General features: G+C 48.3%; 1 protein-coding gene across 1 annotated transcript; it reads right to left on the bottom strand.

Annotated features, from left to right (window-relative positions):
• Window positions 1-259: 259 nt before the first annotated feature.
• SERPINB6 (serpin family B member 6) lies at window positions 260-25,465 on the bottom strand. Its single transcript, XM_008274280.5, has 7 exons — window positions 25,182-25,465; window positions 11,938-12,112; window positions 10,076-10,228; window positions 6,560-6,677; window positions 5,342-5,484; window positions 1,360-1,515; window positions 260-814 (listed from the first exon to the last, which is right to left on the bottom strand). The coding sequence occupies exons 2-7, from the start codon at window positions 12,100-12,102 to the stop codon at window positions 410-412; spliced, it is 1,140 nt and encodes a 379-aa protein (XP_008272502.4). The 5' UTR covers window positions 12,103-12,112; window positions 25,182-25,465; the 3' UTR covers window positions 260-409.
• Window positions 25,466-26,771: the final 1,306 nt, after the last annotated feature.

The raw sequence follows: 26,771 nt of genomic DNA, 5'->3' as shown, positions 1-26,771 counted from the left end.
CTCTCACTAAACATGGGATAGGATTCCATTGGCAGTGAAAAAAAGCAAGCAACATGTATGACTTCTGCCTGGGGAAGGCACACACAGCCAGCCATGAGGACTGCTGTCGGCTCACAGCGAAGCTGTTGGATCTTCCGCACTGCAGGATGTGGGTGATGCCTGGTCCTGAGCATGAACACAAGAGCCGGTATGACCACAGATCAGCAGAGAGGGATGGTTTCAACTTCTAGAAAACCATCTCAATGAAAAGACAGACACATTAGCATCCTGAACCTGGGACTCCACACAGGCCTTTATTTTTAGACTGTCACCAGCACGATGATAAGGACACTTGGGTACAGGCACACTGGACTGTCAGGAAAAGTGGGTTGGTGGGGGAAGGAGAAGGCTGTGGCAGCAGTGACCCTCCTCATGGAGAGGAGAACCGGCCACAGAACAGAATCCCGTTGGTCTTGCTGTGCTGGATGAAGAAGAGAAAGGGGCGATCAGCACAGAACTGGTTGGGGATCCTCAAACACCGCATCATCATGATGGCGGCAGTGGCAGCCGCGGCCTCTGTACCCTCCTCGTTGACCTCCACAAAGGACTTGTGCACAACCTTGGACAAGTGCAGGTTTCTCTTGGAGGACATTCCGGAGAAGTCTGCATTGGCTTGATCAAAGGCATCAGTCATACCCAGGCCACGCAGGACTTCTTCCATGTCGTAATTCTCCTCCAGTTTAAACCTAGGCAGGTAAACATCCACCTCCTCTTCATCCATCATGTCTGGCTTCGTCCATTCAACAAAGTTCTCATAAGTAAGTTCTTTTTCCACCTAGAAGAAGAGAGCCGAAGATTTTAAGACCTAGGGCAGATGTGGCCAACAGGGCCAGGTGCTACAATGGAAATAATGCTCTCTAGCAGGTGTACAGGGTGGCTGCTGCGGGCCATGTTGCTGCCTCGAAGCCAGAGAGTAAGGAGTCTGTGTTCCTCTAACTCTGCCTTTCAAATAAATCCTTCAAATAAATAAGAAGGGGGAGCTATCTCTGCAGCACAGTGGGTTAAGCCACCTCTTGTACCACCAGCATCCCATTTAAGCACTGGTTCAAGTCTTGGCTGCTCTGCTTCTGATCCAGCGCCCTGCTAAGGTGCCTGGGAAGGCAGTGGAAAATGGCCCAAGTACTTGGGCCCCTGCCACCTGTTTTGGTAGACCCAGATGGAGCTACAGGCTTCTGACTTTGGCCACCGTTTGGGGCATGAACCAGCAGATGGAAGATCTCTGTTTGTTTGTCTCTGTAACTCTGCCTTTCAAATAAAAAATTTTTTTTTAAAAAAAAAGGACTCCAAGTGTGCTTCTCTGGCGTTCCCAGGGCTCATTACCGTTTTCAGGTCGATGTGCTCGTCTGGAAGCATGATGATCATGTGCAGCTCCTTGCCAACGTAGGGGAGCATCAGAATTCTGGTGAATATTTCTCCTATGTAGGTAATTTTAAAAGTAGACTTTCTAAACATCATCTGCACAGGCTTCTCCTTGTTCTGTCAAGGAAATGGACAAATGTTCAAACAAGACCCAGTAGTCACACTGGACAAATCTGAAAGCGGCTAGCTTTTGCTGCTAGAAACACTTCCTTGCTTTGGCGTCCAGGACTTCCCACCAGACCCTCCCTGCCAGCTCATCTTCACCTCTATCTCCACACAGTAGGGGCCCAGGGCTCAAGCTCGACCCTGCTGTCCTGGTGATCTCTTTCAGTCTCACAACTCGAAACATAATCCCCAAGTCCACGGCCCCAGCAGAGACCGCCCCTCCTCTGTACTCCAGACTCATGTTTCACTGCTTACCTGACACCATATGCATACATAAAGGCAATTCCCAATGTTACATGTACTGCTGTAGCGCTCTCTACAGATCTGCCCAGACCAGGTGAGAGTAACACCATCATCCTGCTGTCGACCCCTGTGGAGCATCCTTGACCCTGTCACTCTGCATCTAAGTCATCAGCAAGTGATACCAGCTCCCTTTAAAATGCAGCTAAAATCCAACCTGTTCTTTCTGCTGCCACTGCCGTCCACCTGGCTCTGGAAGGTCTCCATGCCAGCAGCCAGAGGGGCCCCAGAAAATTTAAGTCAGATCACACTGCTCTTTTGACTATAGACACCCTTCCTTCCCCTTGTACTGAGAGCAAAGCTGAGTCCTTAACCTGTCATCTGGACAAGAGCCTGCCCCCAGTGCCTCTCCAGTCTCAGCTCCCACACTCTGCTCATCTGCCACAGGCACAGGGGCCTCTCTGTGGTCTCTGCAGCAAAACCAACTCACTCATCGCTGGAGACTGCACCTTTGCCTCTCTGGTTTTTACTCAGATATCACCTTTGTGGTAATGGCTTCTTTGAGAGCTCCCACCCTCAACACAATTTCTCATTCCCTTCTTGTGTACTCTGGGCAGCACCCAGCACTGTTTAATACACTCCTTTCCTCTCATGCTGTCTGCCTCTGCCCAGCACAATATGAGCTGCTTACATAACTGGCACAGGACACAGGACACAGCACAGCGCCTGTATGCAGCAGCTGCTCCATCAACATCTGCTAAATGAGTGAACAAACAAGTGGGAATCTAGAAGGACTAGGCAAAATTAGTACATACTAATAGAAAAAAAAAAAAAAGCTGCATGTGATGTGGGTGCATCCCCAGTCAGAAGGTAAAAAAGCCCCAAAGTCAGTGACTATGTTCCACCCCCAATCCTTAGATCCCGGCCCTCTGCACTTTAACACTAGCAACCCCTGCAAATGTCCTGGATGTTATGTGACCAGCACAGCCAAAGTACTGTACAGTCTCCATTTCCCTGGTAGGGCACAGTACTCTAGGGCACAGTACTCTGTATTAAGTTGGACAACCCAAGATGTTCTGCTGTGGCTGTCTCCACCTTGTCAGCCCCCCTGAGCTGGCCCTCAGCAGCACTGGCCTCCTTGTCCTTGGCTCCCCAGTCACTTCCTTGAACCAGCAGCCAGCACGGTTTCACTCTGACTAGCAGAGCTTTGTGGAGCACACAGTGTCTGTCACAACCACTCAGCTCTGTCACTGTAGGATGAAACAGGTAAGCAAATTAAGCGTGGCTGTGTTCTGATGAAACTTTACCTAAAAAATAGTCTCCCTGCTGGCTTGGACTCAGAAGCTGTTTACTGTACTATCTTGGGGAATTTCTCCCTGTTTCCTCCAGGGCTAAAGCCCCCAGTCTTGTGATACAGAAGGATCTGGTTTTAGTAACAGGCTGATGCACTGCATACCCAACTGTGTAGGCCAACTCCTTTTCACTTAGAAATGAAATGAAAATTGTATCAATAAACATCCCTCCCCTGCACTGAGCTGATACAGTTAACACCCTGTGCAGTCCCATCCCCTGGCTTTCTCCACTGGTGAGACAGCAAGAGCAAACTCATTCCGCACACCCAGCAGAAGCCACACTGAGTGGCTCAGGCCCTGGTGACAGAGCACCTTCCTTTTCTGATTACAAAGGCAGAACCTCAGGAGCGCAAGGCTGCTGCTGTCCACCCCCCGTCGTTCTGCCCTTCTGCCTGGACACTGGAGGCAGAGTCTGCACCATCCGTGAGCAGGAGGAAGGGGTCTCATGCTGAGGACAGCAGGGCAGGGAGGGAGCTAATTCCCTGACAACATGGCCCCCAGGCCACATTGTCCCCTGTCTTCACCCACCCCATACTTCCTGTTTAGGGAGACAGATGTCTCTGAACTTCTAGAGTGAGCTGGGGTTACAGCTGAATGAAGTCCCAACGTACATTTTGTTAAAGATTAGTTTCACAGAGAGAGATTTTTTTCCAGGGGAAACGAGGACAGTTGGTTTCAGAAGAAAATACATTTTTTGAGAAACTGAAGGGTCAGGCTCGAATTTGCCTGGAAGATTTAACTTAGGGTCAGTGATGAAGAATACACTGTAATCAATTTATTCTAACTGCTCTTGAGTATGTACAAAAGTCTCTATGAACTAAAGAAAAGGAAAAAAATGAACTGAGGTCATTAAGATGTCGCTTCCCATACTGGAATGCCTGGGTTTGAGTCCCAGCTGTACTGATTGCAGCTTCCTGCTAGTGTGCACCCTGGGAGCCAGCAGGTGAGGGTGCAGTGCTTGTGTCCTTGCCACCCATGGGAGACCTGTTGGGCTTGAACCAGCCCTGGTTGTTACAGGCATTTGGAGAATGAACTAGCCAATGGAAGATCTTTCTGCCTTTTAAAAAGAAATGAAAACAAAAACTTTTGAGTAAACCAAAGTGGTTAAGACGCCATTTGAGATGCCAGCATCCCATACTGCAGTGCCTAGGTTTGAGCCCCAGCTCTGCTTCTGATTGCAGCTTTCTGCCAGTGTGCACCCTGGGAGGTAGCAGGTAATGGCTGAAGTGCTTATGTCCTTGCCAACCACATGCGAGACCTAGATTGAGTGCCAGGCTCCTGGATTTGGCCTGGACCAGCCCCAGCTGTTGTAGGCATTTGGGGAGTAAACCAGGGAATAGATGATCTCTCTGTGTTTTTCTCTCTCTTCCATTTAAATAAAAATGAAGATAAATTTTAAAATATTTAAAGGATTCAACAAGAGAAAGGTTAGGGCCATCAACAAATAATACCTGCAAAGTTGGGAGTGGCTAAACTCAGCCTGTTCTGTGTTCATGTCCTTTTGTTCACTTGTTTTTGGACAAAAATATGTACTTACATTATCCTTACTCTCAAAACAAGATTGAAGAGCACCCCTGGTTCAGTGTTTGCTGAGAACCAATCACAGGCCAGGCATTCGTATGACAGCTGCCTACACTCAGACTGTAGCAGCCTTCTCCCTGTGGGAAAGCAGCCATTCACCCTGCAGAGCCTGCAGGGCCATGGTGCTGGCTTGGGGAAGGGCCTAGACACCGGACCCTGAAGAGAACTATGAAGGGCATCCAAGAATGCACCCCTGGACAGCTGCAGGTGGAATGAGGAGATTGGCAGGATTCAGGTCCACAAAGAGCCTTGCACACCATATTTCAGAGTTTAAACTTTATCCCAAATGGTCTAAAAAGCCAAGAAGGACTGAATTAAGCCTGAGAAAGACACCATCAGATCTGCCACGTGCAGAACACGCTGGCATAGCATGTGACAGTGTGGGGACCTGAAGAGTGCGGCCTCTTTGGATGGTGCACAGGAGATGAAGGGTGAGAGGCCGAGGGCTTGGTGGGGGAGTCCTTGTTGCCAGGCACCCAAGGCTGTACCCAGCTCAGGTTATACTCAATCAGGAGACTTGAGGTGGCCTTCTTGCATATTTCAGAAATCAGTGTGAACACAGGGACAATTTCTGGGAATCTCCTTTGTTTACGCATGATATTCACCTTGCTGACTTTAAACGGTCTCTCCTGGGTATGCTCCTTGTCAAACTGTTTTTCCCAATTTCCTTTGAAGTAGATGGCATTCACGAGAATCAGCCTGGTCAGTGAATTCATTGAATTTGGGGACAGCAAGTTGGTAATTTTATCTGAAATGGAGAATTAAAGAACCAGTCAACTAAAAGAGTTTGCTGATATATCTATCAGGAATGACATTTGCAAGGTACCATCTCCTTGAATAATCAAGTATGTGGATAAAGGACTTTACTGATCCCTAAATAGAAAGGAATATTTATCCCTAAAATAAGCAACAAAAACTTTAAAAGTTCTGATAAGGAAAATGCAGTCATTTGAATAAAATGTAAAATAAACAAGTAGATGTTAATATGTGCAGGAGAAATTCATAACACGTGAGATAGAAAGGAATGATTTGTGCCTGTAACTTAAAGCATTGCTTAAAAAGATGAGTGGTTACAACATGTTCTTTAGGGGCTGGATTTGTGGCATAGCGGATGAAGCCACTGTCTGCAACGTGAACATCATGTGAGTGCTGGTTCGAGTCCTGGCTGCTCCACTTCCAATCCAGCTCCCTGATAATGGCCCGGAAAAGCAGCAGAAGATGGCCCGAGTACTTGAGCCCCTGCACCCACATGGGAGACCTGGAAGAAGCTCCTGGCTTCAGCCTGGCACAGCCCCGGCTGTTGTGACCATTTGGGGAGTGAACCAGCGAATAGAAGAGCTCTCTGTGTCTCTTCCTCTCTCTTTGTAGCTCTGCATTTCAAATAAATAAGACAAATCTTTTTTCAAAAAAATTATCCTTTAAAGAACAGTTTAAATTAAGAGCCACAGGCAGATGAGACTTGGCTGGGCAACCTGACAGGGCATGGAAACCAGGGCATGAGCTACACCACACCATGCAACAGCTCGAGGTCTGCCATGCAAATGCTTCTTTATGCTGTTTGTGAAAAGAAAGATTAAGTATGGATTGTTCCAGAAGAGAAGTTCTGAATATTGAGAGACATCACAGATGCAGATTGATGAGAAAGAGAACAAGTCACAAGTTGACTATTTCACAAGTTGACTATTTCACAAGTGGGTTTGTAGAATTTGCAGTTTAGAAGGAACAGCAATCATTCCTATTTACACACGATCCTCTTGTGAAGGATTGTGAAGGAACTGACAGTAAAACGTTACAGTATTGTGAAAGTAACAGTACACATTCACCTTCTGTCATTTTGGCCACCCAGCTGTTGATGTGTTTTCTGGACTCCTCTGTGGAGTTCATGAAGTCCAGCTCTTCCAACTCTGCTTGGTAGAACTTTTGGCAGGAATCTTTAAAAGTCTGGGATACAGAGAGCAAGTTACTCACATGGCTACAAAAATCATAACATCAACTGCTCACTTCTTTAGGGCCTCAAGGCACAAAGTCGATAATCATGATTCACAGATTGTAATTTGTAAAGAAATATGAAGTTGAAACCCAACTTCTCAATATTCAGCAATATTTAATCTTAGCATATAAACTGAGCATAATGGTCTCGATATCAAATGAACCTCACAAGTTGCTGGGTCCTAGAAGGGGATGGCTGGGGATCTGGGAGGTGACTGACCCTGAGATGCAGTGACTACAGAGTGCATCTGACCAAGCCCAGCAGGTGCTGAGTGAGGGGCAGCCCTGCAGGAACCACAACCGCAAACTCAAGACGCAGAGCACGGGAGAGGGAGGAACTCCACAGCGGCTCGTCCACCACAGCTCCTCATGATGATGGAAACGCTCCAGGTCAGTGTTGTCCAAAACAGTGCCGCAGCGCTGCTGAGTACCCGAGACACAGCTGCGGCATCTGGGAGCTGAGTGGTTCTCTCCATTTCCATTTTAATTAAGTGCACTGTGACTTAAATAGCTGTGTGTCCATTGGCTGTTGTGCTGGATGGGTCAACAGTGAGCAACTCTCAAAACCAATTCATACTATTTTGCTAATAAATCCTATTAAGTGATAATGGTATTGGTGAACACCTATATTATGCCATATTAAAGTGAGAAATTCGATGGAAAATAAATGAGCGGAAATAACTTGTTAGGTAGTGGGCCAGTGTTGTGGCACAGAGGGTTAAGCCACTGCTTTCAGCACCAGCATCCAATATCAGTGCTGGTTCAAGTCCTGGCTACTCTGCCTTCTATCCAGTCCCATGATGATGTGCCGTGGAAAGCAATGGAAGATAGCCCAAGTGCCCGAGCTACTGCCACCCATGTAGGAGACCTGGACAGAGTTCTAGGCTCTTGGCTTCAGCATGGCCCAGCCCTGGCTGTTTGCAGCCATTTAGAGAGTTAGCCAGCAGATGGAAGATGTCTGTCTTTCTATCTTTCTCTCTCTCTTTCTCTGTCACTCCAGATGTCAAATAAATGAAAATCTTTAAAAAATTAAATTAACTTGTTAACATTGTTGACAATGCACTATGAAGAATTCTGTAATCTTTCTTCTGAATAGCTATGGCTAAATATTTAATTCTACTCTTGAGAACTGTTTTTATATATTGGGATTTTTAGTTTCTCCTTCAATGTAGCCTTAGACGATGTGACACAGTAGAAGACCTGTTCTGTGATTTATTAGCTGTAAGGCCTTAGAGAAGTCCATCAATGTCTCAAGGCCTCCAACAAGGAGACAGCGATAGCTCCATCTCATAGTGCTACTTGGAGGACTGGATTAATTATTGTCATGACTCCTGTCTTACATATTGAGCAACATGATGTTGTTCAATTCTCAGCATGTTTCTGGCATTTGACTACATTCCTTTGACACCAATTCATTTTAAGACAATTACATGAGAACCTGAAACTAGTTTGAAAACTTATGGGAAAAAAAATCATAGAAAAGAATAAGCTTAATATCCCAACATGTACAAGAACTCTTAGAAATCAATAAGAAAAAAGGGATGCAGCCCAATATAAAATGACAGAATATATAAACAGAATTTGCAAAAACAAAAAAACCCCACAGTCTATGTATCCTTTATCCAAAATGCTCAGGATTAGAAATGTTTCAGATTTCAGATGTTTGGATTAAGGATGCTCAATCTAGATGTGCTCCAAGAACATAAGAAAAGTTATTCAGTCTCATAAACAAGCAAATTTAACAGGTTAATAACTTGTAGCGTTGATAGTGGGTAGAAATGGGCATTAAAAGTTTAAAACTGTGCTTCCTTCCTCCCTTGTAATCCATCTTGGGCCAACATATGCACATAGGTTGCACATATGCAGCATATGGGGCGGTGTCGTGGCACAGTGGGTTAAGCCTGCATCCCCTATCTGGAGTGCAGGTTCAGGTCCCAGCTGTTCTGCTTCCATTACAGCTTCCAGCTAATACACCTGAGAAGGCAGTGGATAATGCTTCTGTCACCCATGTGAGAGACCTGGATGAGTTCCTGGCTCCTGGCATAGGCCTGCTGCAGCCCTGGCTTTTGAGGGCATTTGAGGAGTGAACTGGGGGATAGAAAATATCCCTCTCTGCCTCTGTGTCACTCTGCCTTTCAAGTAGATACATTAAAAAAAAATCACATATAAAACATGCATTGTCTATAATGGTCTAAATTGTGTTTGACTTAAATGCCCATCAGTTAGAATGGTTTATCATATTCGGATCCATCAATTCTTAGGGATTATCAATGGTTAAAAAAGTGTGAGAGAGAGATACAATTTAGGGCACTTCAAAAATTTTGTGAAAAAAAAAAGTTAAAAATAAGCGTATTTTGTTGTAAAAATTTTTTGAAATCATGCATAGTATTTTTTTCTTTCTTTTTTTACTTTTTTTCTTTTTGACAGACAGAGTGGACAGTGAGAAAGAGAGAGAGAGACAGAGAGAAAGGTCTTCCTTTGCCGTTGGTTCACCCTCCAATGGCCACCACAGCTGGCGCACTGCAGCTGGTGCACCACGCTGATCCGAAGGCAGGAGCCAGGTGCTTATCCTGGTCTCCCATGGGGTGCAGGGCCCAAGCACTTGGGCCATCCTCCACTGCACTCCCGGGCCACAGCAGAGAGCTGGACTGGAAGAGGGGCAACCGGGACAGAATCCGGTGCCTCAACCGGGACTAGAACCCGGTGTGCCGGCGCTACTAGGCGGAGGATTAGCCTGTTGAGCCGCGGCGCCGGCTCATGCATAGTATTTTCATGATACATATTTCTCACCAGCTTTCTGAAGACCCCTCATATGTATGGATTTCAATTTTTTTTCTGCACCAAGATAAGCTTCTATTTCAATTCCATTTTCCATAGACTTTTTGAAGTGCCCTCATATGCTGAGATGCAAAGAATAAAAGAACAAATTATGAAACAATATGTATGGCATAATAGCATTATGGTGAGGAAAAATCCACAAAAGTTTGTATGTATGCAGAAAGACACACATCAAGTCCTTTAATTTAATTTTAAGTTAATTAAAAGCCCTTATCCAGGCAGGGGAAGAGAGGGGTGATGGGTGTGGAGAGAGGTTGATGAGGACCTTTGCTTCGCCTGCTTTATTTGCACAGCAAGAATGTACACAAAAATACTTTTTGTTTACTTCATGATATAAACATTACTTACATAATTTTTGTTTATTTCATGAAAAGCATCATGACAGTCTGTGAGCAAAGAGAACCTGGGAGAACTGTCGCCCTCCTCTGTATTTATGCTGCATTTATGCTGCAGCCCGTAGTCCCCTGGTCTCCACCACCTTTGCTCAGTGAAAACCAGCAAGTGCAACTTACTGAGAGGAATTCCCACGTCTTCTCTCCAAAGAGTCGGTTGGCTGTTCTAAGCAGGTACTGCATGCCTGGCCTGTTCACTTCGGTGAGAAGTGACTGGAAGCCCTGGTGAACATCACCAGCTCCGCCACCCTGGGTTTTATTTAAAGAAAGTGCCTGCAATCCAAGACAGAATGAAAACACAATTTCAGAAGATGAGTACAACATGAAACTCGGACTAACAACTGTGCTGATGGGTCCTGTTGCAGCTCATCCAACTGCAGGTGTCAGGTGTCTTCACACCCCTCCCTGCACCCTGTCAGCACTGGTATGAGAAGTGCCCTCCACTGTCCAGGCTCTGCATGCTCACTACTGGCAGCTGGGCTGCAAACAAGGCTGCCCACCACCCCTCCTACCTCTGCAAATGGAGGCCACTCCTGACACTGAAGTGGAGTCTCTCCCCTGCCCTTGGTGCTAGGCTGAGTCCATCATTGGCTCTGACCAGCAGATTTCAGCAGACTGATGCTGTTCCACATCTGGACTCCTAAGCAGCTGCCACACCTGCTCTCTTGTGTGCCATCCACCATGATGGAAGGAAGCCAAGTTAGCTGGCTGGAGACCCCATGGAGGGCCCCAAAGAAGGTGCCACCACAAGGGGAGAGTTGCTTGGAGAACTGAGGCTTCAGCCAACAGCCAGCCCTGATGTTCTAGGCTGGAGAGAGGCCTTCTCGGACCTCCCAGCACAGCTTCCTGCTGAAACAGCTGCACAGGTGACCCCAGCTAGCACCATGTTGAGCAGAACTGGTCAAGCCACAAACTCTGAGAAACAATGTACCTCTGTTATTTCTAGCCACTAAGTTTTGGGAGGATTTGTTTCACAGCCACAGATGGTGGAGATCTTCCAGGATAAAAACCTAAGACATGGGGCTCTGGCTTGTAGTCCGGAGACTGTATTGTGCCTCCCATACCTCCTGCTGTGGAACACCCTGTGTCCCCTCACACTCCCTATGTTAAAGCCCTAACCCCTAGAACCTCAAAATATGACCATATTTGGATAGGGTCTTTAAAGAGATAATTAAGTTAGAGGCAGATCATCAGTGTGGGACTTAATTTGATCTGACTGAGGTTCTTGAGAGGAGATGAGGACATGGACACAACTGCAGGACCAGGAGAGAGGTCTCAGGAGAAACCACCCTGCTGACACCTTGATCTGGGACCCAACCTGCAGTAACTGTGGTTCCAGCCACCCAGTTGGTGGTATTTGTTACACAGCTCTTGCACACTGGCACACCTCCTCACATCACTCCCAAAGGGACTGTGCACTACAGTTGCCCCTGCCTGCCTCACCATCACATGTCAGGGGGTTAGAGGAGGCAGACTGTCCCTTTAGTTCACAAATCTCTGAAGAGCCTCTACCGGTCCCGTTCTGGGACTCCCATCCTGAGTGTCTGACCCCCTGAAAGGATGAGACTTCAGGGTTCTGGGAGGGCTGGGGTCCGAGTACCTTACCTGAGGGAGGATGGGGAACTGTATGGGGCCAAAGGGCTGACAGTGGGGGCTCCTGGGTAGCCTGGATGAGCCATGCCTTGGTGTTCAAGTCCCAGTTGAAGAGCAGGTGACAATCCCCCAGAGAATCAGAGGACTCAGACTGAGACACACTCAGGCCATGTGGTGATAAAACCATTTACTCCTCTGAGTCAAACACACTCTCTCTGTCCCCAGGATACAGGGGTGGCATATCCTTTTGTGTCAGCTCTCTACCCACACCCTGTGGTGTCAACCTTCAGTTTCTGTCAGGAGCAATCCCTGTGTGATTGAGGATGTAGAGGACTTGATTGACAGCAGACAGCATTTCCTGACATGTCTTCCTGACATGGGTTAGGTACCTGGGTCATCTGAGCTGCGGTGTTGCCCTTTGCCCCCATCAGGACCATGGCCAGGGCTGCAGAGATGCTCATGGGCGAGAAAAACACATTTTTCGAGCTGTCTTCACCCAGCGTTTTCAAAAGGGTTAGGGCGAAGGTGCCATTTGCTTCTGAGAGAGCATCCATAATGGCAAGCCTGGAATGGCAGACCACAATCAGTAGCACATAGAGAAGGCTGGCACATCACCACATCTCCACTCTCCCCATGATACTCACCGTAATCCCAGGGCCTGCAAGCAAGTGGGGGCACCCAGAACCCTGTCTGAGTCTTTTCCAAATTACTTCGTGTGCTTCCAGTGTTAAGTGAAAAACAGAGAGTCATGTTTAGAGACTGTCCTCTTTTGTGGGAACTTGCACTTGTGCATATGGTGAAAGCATGAGAGGTGGCACATGTGGCTCTTCCTTGGAGTCACTTCCCAGGGGGGAGAAGGTGTTTCTGGCTTTTGCTTCATGTCTGCATTCTCTGGTGTGTTCTGGTGTATTATGGGTACTGTTTTATCATTTGAATATCATCCAAAGATGATAAATTATCTCACAGTGTTTTTGTGGTGTGAGAGAAGGGATTCCCATTTGGGGGTAACCAAAGCCTTAAAAGACAATCCAAGGGGCTGGTGTTGTGGCATAGTGGGTTGGGATACTGCCTGCAATGCCAGCATCCTATATGGGCACCAGTTCAAGTCCAGCTGCACCATTTCTGACCTAGCTCTCTGCTAGTGCACATAGGGAAAGCAGCAGAAGATGGCCCAAGTGTTTGGGCCCCCAGTACCCATGTGGGAGACTGGATAAAGCTCTTGACTCTTGGCTTTTGTCTGGCCCAGTGCTGATTGGTGGGGCCATTTGGAGAGTGAACCATCCCATGGAAGTTCTCTGTCTCTGTAACTCTGCCTTTCAAACAAATAAATCTTAAAATGTGATAGCCTTACAAACAAGTACCCTTTGACCCTCAGTTCTCCTAGGAAACAGATACGTGGCAAAGCCTGGATCTGAGGCCATGCTCTAAGGGACCCCCCCCCCCCCCCCGAGCCTCAGGCATGGCATGCCTTCATCATCCTGGACCATGAGAGCACACGACTGTGTGTTCTCTGCTCCTCAGCCTCGTCTCCCAGCAGGCTGGGTGTGTGCCCATCTCCACTTCCAGGCCCAGGCCCAGAGGTCAGGGCTTCCACAGCCTCTGTGGAGCAGGCTCCAGCGCAGGAAGCCAGCAGGGCCACAAGGGCAGGCTGCAGACGGGCTGTATTCTGTCAGCAGTGAGTCACAAATGGTGATGGCAGCAGGCCTTCAGAGACACCTGTTGTCAGCTCCTTGCTTCACAGCAGGAAAAGCAAAGTGACGGAGCCCAGCTAAGGAGCAGACAGCATCACTTGGGCCCAGAGGCCTTTCAGCTCCTATTCAAGAAGTCCTGACTTCAGGAAATGACTGAAGGAATTAGGGGAGAGAAAAAGAGGCAGTTTTGTTTGTTTGTTTAAAAAGCATTGTGTTAAGCTACTGCTTGGCACATCTGTATCCCTTATAGGAATGCTGGTTTGAGTCCCATCTACTCCATGATTCAGTCTAGCTTCCTGCTAATGTGCCAGCAAGGCAGCTGCTGATGGCCTGAGGACTTGGGTGCCCACTCTGCTCAGGGAGTGATTGGGAATGTTTTAGAATGTCTGTGTTTTCACCTACATGGGAGACCCAGATGGAGTTCCTGGCTCCTGGCTTCAGCCTGGCCTATCACTGGCTGTTGTGGGCATTTGGCAAATGAACTTTTGGATAGAAGTGTGCTCTCTCACTCTCTCTCTAACTCTGCCTTATAAATAAATAAATACATTTTTTAAAAGAAAAAAGTCCAGACAGAAGGTACAGAAATGTGGCAGAACAAGCTGGGGAGGGTGGTGGCTGTGGGAAGCAGAACCTGTCTGCTGTGACATGGTTCACAAATATTTACTAAATTCTCCTGTCCCCAGTGAAGGATGTTGCATTCTAGGACCTTCCCAGTGGCTCCCCAGGCAGTGGGTGGGAACCCCCAGAACATGTACAAGGAGCAGCAAGAGTCGGTGCACCCTGGAGTGCACAGGAGAAGGAAAGAGGCACCCAACTGAAGGGCCTGTGAAGACAATGAAAACTGCCAGATCTCCACGTGGTTAACCGGCTGTCTGAATAAGGGCCCATAGACATTCCAGGTGCTAATCCTTGGAACCTATCAATGTGCCCTCAAACAGCAAAAGAAACTTTGAAGCTGTGTCTAAGGATCTTGAAACAGGAGATTATTCTGGATCATTCCAAAGACCCCTAAATGCAATGATAGATTTCCTCATCACAGGGAGGATCAACCCAGCAAAAGGAACCTCAGGTAGACAGGCAACCTGGACAAAAGATTTCAGTTGGGAATAGCGAAGAGTTGAAAAGTGGCATGAAAATCATAGGGACACCCCAGGAAATACAAGTGCAGAGAACTTTCAACGATAAGGAGGAATCTCATGAACAGCTTTGAACAAAGTCCATGGATCAAAGGAGCTCACTGCAAGAGTTGATGTATGTTTGTTGCTAGCGACAGCCATAGTTGGCCATCTGTGCTGGCCTCGGTGCCTTGTCTTATCTGATATACCACAGGGCAGTGGTACTTCTTATGATAAGCCCTGCTAGCTCTGTTTGCAAGGTGTAGTGACACCTGCAGATGTTTTGTGGTGCAGGCATGACAACTTCTTCTTTACTGCCCACCCTACTGTATTTTGATTAGGGGTTTTCATTGTGCACTGCCCTGGGAAGCAGAGATCTGACACTATAGAAAACTCCAGGGTGAAGAATGAAGCAAGATGCCTCTGTTGACTGTGAAAACAGCCATGGTTTGAATGTATTGCCCAAGGGTTCACTGTTGACATTTCATCCCCATTGCTGCACAATAAGAGGATGGAAACTTAATCCAACTACAGTGTTAAGAGGTGGGGTCCTTGGAGGATGATTAGGATTAAAGACATCAGGTGGGCATCCCCATAATTGGCTCCACTAGAAGAGCAAGAGACATCAGAAGACATATACATACATGCACACTTCTGTGTCTCACCATGTGATGTCCTGTGACCCTGTCAGCGTGAAGGCCATCACCAGATATGGTCTCTTGAACCACCTCAACTGTGAGCTAAATAGGCCCCAGCCTCAGGTATGCCTGGCCCTGCCGAGGCCCTGATTTTGCCTCAGTAAGACTGCAGACTCCTGACCTCCAGAATGCTGATAAAAATCATGTGTTGTCCTATGCCATTGAGTTAGTGGGTACTTGTTACAGCAGCCACAGGAAACTCACACAACAGCTAACATACATGCTTAAGTCTTGCTCACTATCCTTGCTTCAATATTTTGCTTGCCAGTTGCTCTTTGTTCATTATAAAAACCAGGTGGAGCCTGGGCAGTGCTGGTTTGCTAAGACTCCATACACATCTAAGATTATTCATCCTTAATGACAGTACAATAGAATGGATGCATTACTCAAGTCCTTTTGGATCCTTTAATAATCAGAAATAACTCCAGGACTTTGCAGAGCCATGGGAATATCAGTGCAGACAAAGGTAGTCATGACATGAAACCAAGCAAAATTGTGCCTACTTGTGGTCCTTCAGATTCTAGGTCAGCAAGAGCTACCTGTTCATCAGTTTCAGCAAACACTGGGTAAAACAGGGAATTTCTGAAGTCAGAATTAAGAATAGAAGTGGTACAGATTCAAGACTCAAATATCTGCCAACTCCTCACTGCACTGGGTCTTTTGGGACACATGTGACTGTCCCTAAGATGGTTCAGCTCACCAAGGGAGGCTGCCAGGCAGGACAGCTCCTCAGTGACTGGGAAAAGGACCAGGGTTGTCACCCACGCAGCTGGCCTGGGGAAGGGCCAGGACTGCTTACCACCAGCACACATTTCCCCCTTAAACATCGAAGGATTCTCAATTCCAGTGGAAATGCCAACCCGGGAAAGGCCATCAACGAAGCTCTCTGTCTCTAGTAAAGCCCTAAATCATCGGTCAGATGCAACCTTTATGTCAATAACCTCAGGAAAGGCAAAGCTGCCTTCTCCTCACCTGAAGACACACCTGCCAGGTCAGCACCGTCTGCCCAGCACACAGTTCACCATCTGGGGCCAAAACCAGGGCATGTCCTTTTCATCATGTCAGAGGGATTTCATGCTCAAAGACCTGATTTCTGACATGAACCCTCTCACCTGGTACCTGTGTTCCCTTTCCTCTCCACATTCAGTAATCATTAACATCAAGTGCAGAACAAAGAGCAAAAACATAGCTCAATTTTCAAAGCCCACAGTGAGGTCAGGAATAACGTTCCATTTTTCTTTTTTTTTTTTTTTTTTTTTTTTTTTTTTTTTGACAGGCAGAGTGGACAGTGAGAGAGAGACAGAGAGAGAAAGGTCTTCCTTTGCCGCTGGTTCACCCTCCAATGGCCGCCGCTGCAGCCGGCGCACCGCGCTGATCCTGGCAGGAGCCAGGAGCCAGGTGCTTTTTCCTGGTCTCCCATGGGGTGCAGGGCCCAAGCACCTGGGCCATCCTCCACTGCACTCCCTGGCCATAGCAGAGAGCTGGCCTGGAAGAGGGGCAACCGGGACAGAATCCGGCGCCCCAACCGGGACTAGAACCCGGTGTGCCGGCGCCGCAAGGTGGAGGATTAGCCTATTGAGCCACGGCGCCGGCTAACGTTCCATTTTTCAATAGGGGTTGACTGCTGATAGCCATGGACAGTAGGATTATACTCATTTTCTATATTTAAAATATTGCTAAATCAAAAAGATACAAACCAGTGAAGCCCTGGGGGTTTATCCAGGAGCTACAGGAGAATCTATTGGTGGAAAATATGTGAATTGTGAAATTCACTGAGCAGCCCACTCCTGGCAAAGGCCCTTAGGTCAGAAAGGAGGTTTCCCTAAGAAGACAAGAACCATCCACTTCAGCAGCCGTCATGACAGTTGGTGACAAAACGTTAACAGAGAAGCAGAGCTGCTAGCCAGTGCTGGTGGTAACTGTTGTGACAGCTCTGGTCAAGGCAAATACAACTCATGAAACAAGAAGGAGAATTATCAAGAGGAGGCAAAGTGAACCTGGTTAGCAAACTATTTAATAGTTAATCTGAAAAAAAATAGAATTAATGAAATACCCTGGAAACTGGTAAGAGATTACAGTAAAATGGGGTCCAAAGAAAGTTGATAAAGCAGACTCCAGTAGAAGGATGTGCAAAGGACTTCAGCAAATTTACAAAAGAAAAAAACCCTAATCACCATATAAAAAAGCTTACATGTCAAAGAAAAATAATAAATATTATTTTCTGGACAAAACATTGTGCCAGGTCCTATATTAGCACTTTTCTTGAATGATCTTACAACTCTATGAGGTAGGTGCTGTTAACCTCTGCATTCTACAAGCCAAGAAACTATGCCTTAACTCTTAAGTTTCTTGCTCCCAGAGGGCCCACACCTACAGGTAGCAGAGTAAGGGCTGGAGACCAGATCTGTATGGCTCTTAGTCACTGTGGCACAGTCTTTCCCCTAAAAGGGGAGAACATTCAAGATGGGGAGCAAATTAAAACATGAGCTTCATAAGTACAAAAAGCATTCATCTCCAGTACTGACTAAATGGGATAATCATTCCTTCATCTACTAGGCAGTGATACTGTGAATTGGAGTGTAATTAGAATTATGTACAAAATATAAATAAAGTAGAGGAATGAAGGAGCGGGCATTTGGCCTAGTGGTTAAGACATCCACATTCCCACAAGGGAGTGCCTGGGTTCAATTCCCAGTTCCAGCTCCTGACTCCAGGTCCCTGCTACTGCAGACCCTCAGAGGCAGTGGTGATGCCACAAGTGACTGGGCCCCTGCCACCCATGTGGGAGATGTGAATTTTGTTCCCAGATTGGGAAGTGAACTAGCAGATGGGAGTTCTCTCTCTCTCTCTCTCAAATCAATAAATAATTTTAAATAAATAAAAGAATGAAGAAAAAAATGCCATGAAGACATCCATACCATCTGAATAAAAAAAAACTCACTTCCAAGAATTTCATTGAGTATAAAGCTCTCAGGTACTAATCAAAATATTATGCATAAAAACAACTATGGCCACAGAAAAATCTTCAAATGCTAATAAAAAAGAACCAGTCAGATTCTGTCACATTCATGAAAGGATATTAGTAGAAGTATTCATTTTTAATAATCACAGTCATATGACGGAAATGTACAAAATTATTTTTTCTGAAATATTTAAGCATTGGTGAATTTTTTTTTGAAAGAGTTTTTTTTTTTTTTTTAACTTGGTAGATGAACAGAGAGAGTTCTCATCTGCTGGTTCACTCCCTAAATGCCCATAACGTCCAGGGTTGGGCGGAGCTGAAGCTGGTAGCCAGGAACTCAGCCCAGGTCTCCTATGCAGGTGGCAGGGACCCAATCACTTGACGTGCTGCCTCCCTGGTGTATAATAGCAGGAAGCTTGAACTGGGAGTGGACACAGGACTCAGATCCGGGCACTCTAATATGGGGTGCATTAACCACGAGGCCATACTCCTGCCCAACACTGGTAACATTTTAATGTCAGATTTCACTAATCTTTGGAAACATTTGAACTTCCATTTATCTGATAAATCAGAACTAAAAAAGCTCATAATCTTGTCTCCTAAAACTTCCAAACATGTTTAAACATACCCAAAAGAGTAAAGTGATTTTTTAAAAACTTACTTCTACACCTCTACTTAAATCCATCCAAAGGTACTAATATTAATGTATTTAATTTATATTTGGTGTATCTTTGTATGCCTTTCCTACAGTAATAATAATGTTCACTTTAATGATTTCCTGAGATTAATCAGAAGTAACATGTCCCTCTCCACAAAGATAAGAGGGTGCGGCTGCCTGGTTCATGGTTATTATCCCATCCCAGCTGCTGCTTGGCACAGGGTGTTCACTCTTTGTAGATAAGCACATTTGACCTGATAGGAAGCTCTAGCCGCAATCCCACCGTCATTAGGATTTTACAAAGTCTTGGCCAAACGCCAAGTTTCAGTTCCTTGTAGCCTGGTGTGTTACAACGGAATATGATCTGAGTTTTCCTCCATCTCATTTGCAGAGCTCCACATTCTATCATGTGGGTTGGCACTAGGTCTTTCAGCTTAAATGTTAGGCCTGTAAGTTGATTTGTGTAACTCTTAGGCTTGTTAACCCAGGAACCAGTAATAACCACTTTTGTAAAGCAATCCTAGATGTAATGTCTGAATTTATGTCTTTTTATTTATGTTTTGAAGAGCAGAAAGAGAGAAACAGACTAAGAGAGCTCCCTTGTGCTTGTTCATTCTCCAAATGCCTGGACCAGGCTGAGACCAGGAGCCGAGGTCTTGATCCAGGTCTCCTAAATGGATGGCACAGCCCCGAGTACTGAGCCATCGTCTGCTCTCTCCCACAGTATGTATTTGCAGGGAGCTGGAATTGGGAATGGAGTTCAAGCACTCTGAAATGGATGTGGGTATCTTAACCATTAGGCCAAACACCTGTCCCTTTGGGGCCTTTTTAAAGCTTGTCATTTGTCTCATCTGAATACATTACTGGACTCAGCCTTTTTACACATATAGCTCAGTTAACTGATGCTTGTTTTCTCCACGGTATCCACACTTTCCTAATGTGGTTAGTGGAAATACACAAATTGGTGGCTTTTTCTCCAGATGCTGGTCTCAGATACTGGTTTTAGGGGTTGGCGCTGTGGAGTAGTGGGTAAAGCCACTGCCTGCAATGCCGGCATTTCATATGGGAGCCAGTTTGAGTCCTGGCTGCTCCACTTCCCATCCAGCTCTCTGCTGTGGCCTGGGAAAGCAGTAGAAGATGGCCCAAGTGCTTGGGCCCCTGCAAGCATGTGGGAGACCCAGAAGAAGCTCCTGGGTCCTGGCATTTTTTTTTTTTTTGACAGGCAGAGTGGACAGTGAGAGAGAGACAGAGAGAAAGGTCTTCCTTTTGCTGTTGGTTCACCCTCCAATGGCCGCTGCGGCCAGGTGCTTCTCCTGGTCTCCCATGCAGGTGCAGGGCCCAAGCACTTGGGCCATCCTCCAATGCACTCCCAGGCCATAGCAGAGAGCTGGCCTGGAAGAGGGGCAACCAGGACAGAATCCGGTGCCCCGACCGGGACTAGAACCCGGGGTGCCAGTGCCACAGGCAGAGGATTAGCCTATTGAGCTGCGGCGCTGGCTGGTCCTGACATTTTAACCACAGCTCCAGCCATTGCAGCCAACTGGGAAGGGAACCAGTTGAATGGAAGACACCTCTCTCTTTCTCTCTCTCTGCCTCTCCTTCTCTGTGTAACTCTGACTTTCAAATAAATAAATCTTAAAAAAAATATTTGCTTTATGGCAATAACTGGATTTTACAGGCTCAATTAAATTATTTTGTAGTACATAGTATCAGCCTTCTGATTTTTTTAATGAAGAAGAAGAGTTATAAAGAACAAAAACAACCTGAATACTCAGAGAGCAAATGAGTTTTGGTGCTGCCACTATTGTTGGGCACATCAGTGGCAAACCTGGATAGATGTTTCCTTCTCAGCCTCTCATATATCACGCTGTAAATTAGATCCCTGTTTCAAGCTCTGTTACACCCACTCTTTCTTTCTTTCTTTTTTCTTTTTTTTTCTTTTTTTTTTTTTGGACAGGCAGAGTTAGACTGAGAGAGAGAGGCAGAGAGGAGAAAGGTCTTCCTTCCGTTGATTCACCCCCCAAATGGCTGCTATGGCCTGCGCGCTGCGCTGATCCACAGCCAGGAGCCAGGTGCTTCCTCCTGGTCTCCCATGCGGGTGCAAGGCCCAAGCACTTAGGCCATCCTCCACTGCCTTCCCGGGCCACAGCAGAGAGCTGGACTGGAAGAGGGGCAACCCAGACAGAATCCAGTGCCCTGACTGGGACTAGAACCTGGGGTACCGGCGCTGCAGGCGGAGGATTAACCTAGTGAGCTGCAGCACAGGCTCCTCTTCTAAAAACACACCTTTACCTAGGGGCATTGCTCTGGGCTACAGTTGCCCCACTCCTCTGTCTTTATACACAGCAGCTGCAGTGCCAGTGTCCAGCAGCCACACTATCTACACGATTCCATTGTGGACCCATTGCTCTGCAGTGCGCTGCATAGCTGCCTCTTCTGGAATATCCTTACGCCCTTCCTAGGATGGAACAAACTGTCCAGTAACTTTTTTTTTAAAGACTATTTATCTGAGAGGCAGAGTTACAGACAGAGGGAGGGAGACACAGAGAGAAAGATCTTCTGTCCCCTGGTTCACTCCCCAGATGGCTGCAAAGGCCAGAGCTGCGCCAATCTGAAGCCAGGAGCTTCTCCCAGGTCCCCCATGCAGGTGCAGGGGCCCAAGCACTTGGGCCATCTTCCACTACTTTCCCAGGCCAGAGCAGAGGGCTGGATTGGAACTGAAGCAGCTGGGACTCAAAGCAGTACCCATATGGGCTGTTGGCGCCATAGGCAGAGGCTTAGCCTGCTACGCCACAGCGCCAGCCCCCCCAGTAACTTTCTAAGAGCACAGAAAATTCTGATGTCCTGCATGTCTGAAAGCACCTTCATTCTACCATCTTGTATGGCTGAGGGTGTGGCGGGGTCCCTGGGGATTTCTGAGGCGTCATATCGTGGCTCCCCAGCTGCCAGCTTGCTACTGGCAAGTCTGATGACATTCTGCCCCTGGTTGTGTTGACATGCACTCCCAACCCCACTCCTTGGGAGCTTTGAAGCCTGACCCCATCCCTGACATTCAGAAACCTCACAGTGATGGACCTCTGGGGGCACAGTTTCTTCCTTTCACTAGGCATTGCACCCGCCCTTTCAATCTAGCAATGTAAGAGGTTTCTTTCCCACTCTAGGAAAAATGTTCAAGGCACTTGCTCATTCCCCTCAAACTGACCCTCTGTTCTTTTTCTGTACTTCCTATTAGTCAGGTACTAACACCCGTCTGGGACTTCCCAACCTTCTTCCTATCAGGGCACAAACAGAAAATGCTTTGACTACGGCACTTTGGGGCAAGGCTGCTCCTAGCAGAGGTGAGTGGCGGAGAGCTCCACCACCCTGCTCAGCCCTCCAGCCACCCAGAGTGGAGGGTTCCAAGTCCCCCCCAGGCACACGTTAGGAATCTTGCCTCCGATTTTCTTCCTTCTCTTGCATTTTCCACCACAATAACTTCATTCTGTTTTCCAGAAAATAGTCAAGACTTCACCTTCCAGTTCTTCTGCTGATTTGGGAGTTAATCTTCAGCTATTATATTTTCAGTCTCCAAGGATTCTTATTCTCTGGTATCCCTTCTTCACAGTCTCGGGTTCTAATTTCTCAGAGAATATCAACTGTAGTTCCATTGAGTTCTCTTCTCTGCCCTCATTGTCTTTCTCTGGGGTCCTTTTGTTACTGTGGTTGGTGTGTGCTTTATTTTCTGTAGATCTCTCTCTTCTATACCTGAGTTTCCCAGAACTGCCTGATGACCCTTGGGTGTTAGCCCATATTTAAGAAGAAAATACAAAACACTGTGGAAATTCGGGTCATGTGCAGGAGGCGTCAGCTGGTGACTTCCCTGCGTGCAGTCACAGGGGTCAGAACTGGCACGTGGAGGAAGCTCCAGGTCTGGCGGCTGGGCGTGCCCTAGAAGCAGGTGGAGGAGGAGTGGGGGGGGGGTTCATGCTGGACCACAGCCCCCCATTCCAGCAGTGCTGGCTCCTCCATGGACACTGAGCTCCCTCCTCTAGACACTGTCCTCCTCCAGCAGTCTGCGGTCTCCGCTTGCCTCCTCTCTGATCTTTGTCCTCGTTCCTAGTGATGCAAAAGGCTCCTTGACTATTGTCTTAGCCAGGTTTTATGAGAAAGGAGTTAAACACAAATGGTTACAAGTACGCAAACCATGTGGTCAGCAGAATCAACCAATATTGGAATACTAAAAGCTGTATTTCTTCAGTTATTTAGTCCCTCTTTTAATCATCAAATATGTGCCAAGCATTGAGCATAGATTATTGAAATCCTTGTTTGTCTTGAAACTTGCATTTGAAAGTCACCTTCCACTGAATAGTCATAATCATAAAACAATTTTCACTTTACAATAATATATAAATTTTAACAATTATAAAAAGATTAAAAAGGTCCTGAGCTTAAAAGAAAAATAAACCCAGATTTAAACTTTACCACTTACTAAGACATTTCCAATAGCAAAGAAAATTTTAGACAGTCTAGTGAGATTGTCACAGTGAAGCTGCTGTCTTGTGAATGTGTCTTACAAGGATGCCTGTTTCCCAGCTCAGACTGCAAACTCGATGCCCGGCAGTGGGTTTCCAGGCACCTGCCTCTTCAGCTGCAGTATATAACAACATAGCCAAGTGCCCTTACATGCACATGACAAAGTCATTGTATATTCTAGAATTATTTACTGCTTTAAAAGCAGGATCTTTAAATATAAAAACAGTATTTAATCACAGACTGATATTAAGTTTTCTTAATGACTGGTTTGATATATATTTTAAAAAAGTTATCATAGGATCGTTTGTGCCTCACAGCATCCCCAGTAACTGTGCAGTGAGTGTTTACCACTGACCAAGTGCTAATCCTCTTTGTGGTGTCACTACTGAATTGTGCTGCTTTACTTCTTCGATGTCTTCATTCCCTACACAATCTGGACCACTCAAAGTCGGTGTCATGGACACCTGAGCCCCTGCTTTATCCCACCTTCGTTTTCTTGAGGGAGGCTGTCTGGTGGGGGGGGGGGTGCGTGCATGTGTGTGTGTGCATCTGCTGTGTGTCTACTATGGAAACAGGGGAATTATACATTCTTTTCCTGCTTCCGATGCCTGGGCTGCATCCCAGGTCCAGCAAGCTTGGAAATGGAAGGCACGGGGTCTTCAGTGGGCCCGCACAGCCTCCACGTGGGTGCTCTTACCAGAAATACAGAAAAGAATGTTGATTCTGTACACTGATTTCACTCTACTGCTACTGGTTTGAGTTAACTGTAATACTCTGAGTTGTAATAAAACGCCTTGGGCTGGAATTGGCCTTATACAATTTTAAGAACTTAGTTTACATGGCCAAGTGTCACCCAAAGTGTACCCTTTCACTGTGACGGCACCCAGTGACAGGGGTGCAGTGACTCGGCGGTCACGAGGCACAGTGACACACCGGCACATGCTGACAGCAGCAGCCGCTCGCCTCAGCCCGGCACTACCAGGCACTTAGTACTTCCAAGCCCCTCGCCTAGCCCTAAACCACAGCAGCCTGGGGGCACAGTCTTCCCGGTGCCACCACACCCAGCCGCGCCTGACCCAGCTTCCCGACTGACGGCACGCAGATGCTCCTGCCCCACACGTCTGCTTTCAGGGAGAAAAAAGGGAAGAAATGCCAACTTCAAGTAGACCCAAATGGGACCCAACTTTCTCCCGGTCCTCTTAGCTCTAAGACACCAGATCGTGGTTCGTTTTGCCTGCGGTGAGTTTAGTTTACAATAAATAAAGACAGAGCAGCAAGGGGGCGCGCAGTGGTCCTCACGGTTATCAGCGCAGCCTGAGCGACCTCCAGACTTGCGAATTCGCCAGTCCAGAGCGCAGGCCGGCCTGGGGTCCGCTTTCCACGCCGGCACCGACTCCGACTCCGCCGCCGCCAGCCCTCCGGCGTCCCCAACGCCCGGCGTCACGAGCCCGCGCGCGCCCTCTCGGTCGCGGGGCGGGAGTGGTCACCTGCGGCCAGGAGCGTCCCCTGCCGTCGCTCCGGGGGGCGGGGACCACCTGCGGCGGCGGGTTGGGTGGGGGCCGCCCGCGGCCGCGGGAGGCTGGGGGCGCGGGGATCACCTGTGGCCCAAGGACCCGGCGCAGCAGCCCGGCCGACTCCACGCCGCCCCCATCCCGCGCCGGCCGCCTTTGCCTTTCCCCCGCGCGCTGGGGCCTGCACGCCCCCGATCCGGGCGGGTCTCGGCGTCACGGGCCCGGCCCGCGGGCCAAACAGCTCCCCCGCGGCCGCCACCGGGCTCCAGGAGGGAATCCGAGCCCGGACGCTCTCGCCCCATCCCCCGTCCGGGGCTGCAGGGGTCACGGCTCCGCGCAGCGGTCACGCCCCGCTCCTCCGGGCGCTGAGGTCCCCGCGTCCCAGGCCCAGCACTCGCCCCGGGCTTGCCCAGCAGCGCCTGCCCGTCCCCGTCGCTGCCCCGGAGACCCTCGCTTGCCACAGCGGGTCCCGCAACAGGCACCTACCGCAGAGTCGCGCGACACGGCCGGCAGCTGGAGGAGCAGCGGGAATGAGGCGCCAGAGCCGCCCTGGGCCTCAAATACCGGCGGGCTGGACTGCGGGCGGAGCCGGGGACGCGGGCCAGGGCGCCGGGGCGGGGCAGGAAGCGCGGGAAGGGAGAGGCTCCCAGGTGTGCGCCAGGTAAACGCCACCGCACTCGGACCCCTGCCCCCGCCGGCCCCCGCCGGCCATCTGCGCGTCGGCAGGCTCCAGCCGGCCGCTGGCCACCGAGAGGCCGCGCGTCGATTCTGCGCGACCGGGGAGGAGGATCCGAGCGGCGGCCCTCCCGAAGTTTCCCGACAGGGGGCGACCGTGCGCCGCTCCAGCAAGATGGTCGCGGTGCCCCTGGAGAGACCGCAGAGTACGAGGGCCTCGCTGACCACGAAGGCCTCGCTGACCACGAAGGTGCCGGCTCCTGGTACAGGACAGTGAGAGCAGAAGCTAAAAAGGAGCAAGGCCCTCCCATCACCTCTTGTGTTCAAGCCTCCGACGATAGATCATACAAAAGATGAAACCCAGTCGGCCTTCTGGGAGCAGCCTCGGGCCATTCCAGGGGCTCAGGGGCCTGGAGGGGGCGTGCTAGCCCGTCTAAAACGAGCCCGGGGACAGCCTGTGGCCAGCAGGTTAAGCTAGGCTGCCAGCTGCCGTCCCTTCTGCGCACCAGTTCTCCGATCTGGCTCCTGCCAGTGATCCTGGGAAAGCAGTCGAGGATGTCCCAAGAGCTTGGGCCCCTGCACGCACCTGGGAGGCTCCTGGCTCCTGGCTGCGGCCTGGCCCACCCTAGCAGTTGCAGCCACCTGGGGAGTAAATCAGTGATGGAATCTCTCTCTCCTCTCTCTGCAACTCTGCCTTTCAAATAAACAAATACATCTCTTTTTTTAAATAAAGATTTCTTTTATTTTCCTGAAAGTCAGAGTTACACAGAGAGAGAAGGAGAGGCAGAGAGAGAGAGAGGTCTTCCATCCTATGGTTCACTCCCCAGATGGCCACAACAGCCGGAGCTGCGCCAATCCGAAGCCAGGAGCCAGGAGCTTTTTCCGGGTCTCCCACGTGGGTGCAGGGGCCCAAGGACCTGGACCATCCTCCACTGCTATCCCAGACTATAGCAGAGAGCTGGATCAGAAGAGGAGCAGCTGGGACTCGAACCGGCGCCCATATGGGCCGGTTCAGGCCAGGGTGTTAACCCACTGCACCACAGCACCAGCCCTCAAATACATCTTTTAAAAAGAAAGAAAGGGGCTGGCGCTGGGGCATAGTGGGTAAAGCTACCGCCTGCCCCCTTTGCCCGCTCCAATTCATTTACCCCAATTGTATTAGCTTCAGATTTATCCTCCTCTCTTCTCTGGCTCTCTCCCTCTGTAACTCTGCCTTTCAAATAAATAAAATGAACCTTTAAAAGCAAAACACATGACAGTACCAAATTTACAGAGCAGATACACAAAAGAAAATCCATCTTTATCATAACAGGAAACTAGCAAAACAAAAAGAAAAAGTAAGAGAGGCATAAAGAAACAGAGAATATGTAAAACAACCAGTAAGCAACCAACAAAATGAGT

The sequence above is a fragment of the Oryctolagus cuniculus genome, chromosome 5 (assembly GCF_051225735.1).
Source record: "Oryctolagus cuniculus isolate XC-2025 breed Fujian yellow rabbit chromosome 5, ASM5122573v1, whole genome shotgun sequence".
NCBI lineage: Eukaryota > Metazoa > Chordata > Mammalia > Lagomorpha > Leporidae > Oryctolagus > Oryctolagus cuniculus.
The sequence above is the reverse complement of the archived record's forward strand: the minus strand, read 5'-3'. Positions and strand labels throughout refer to the sequence as shown.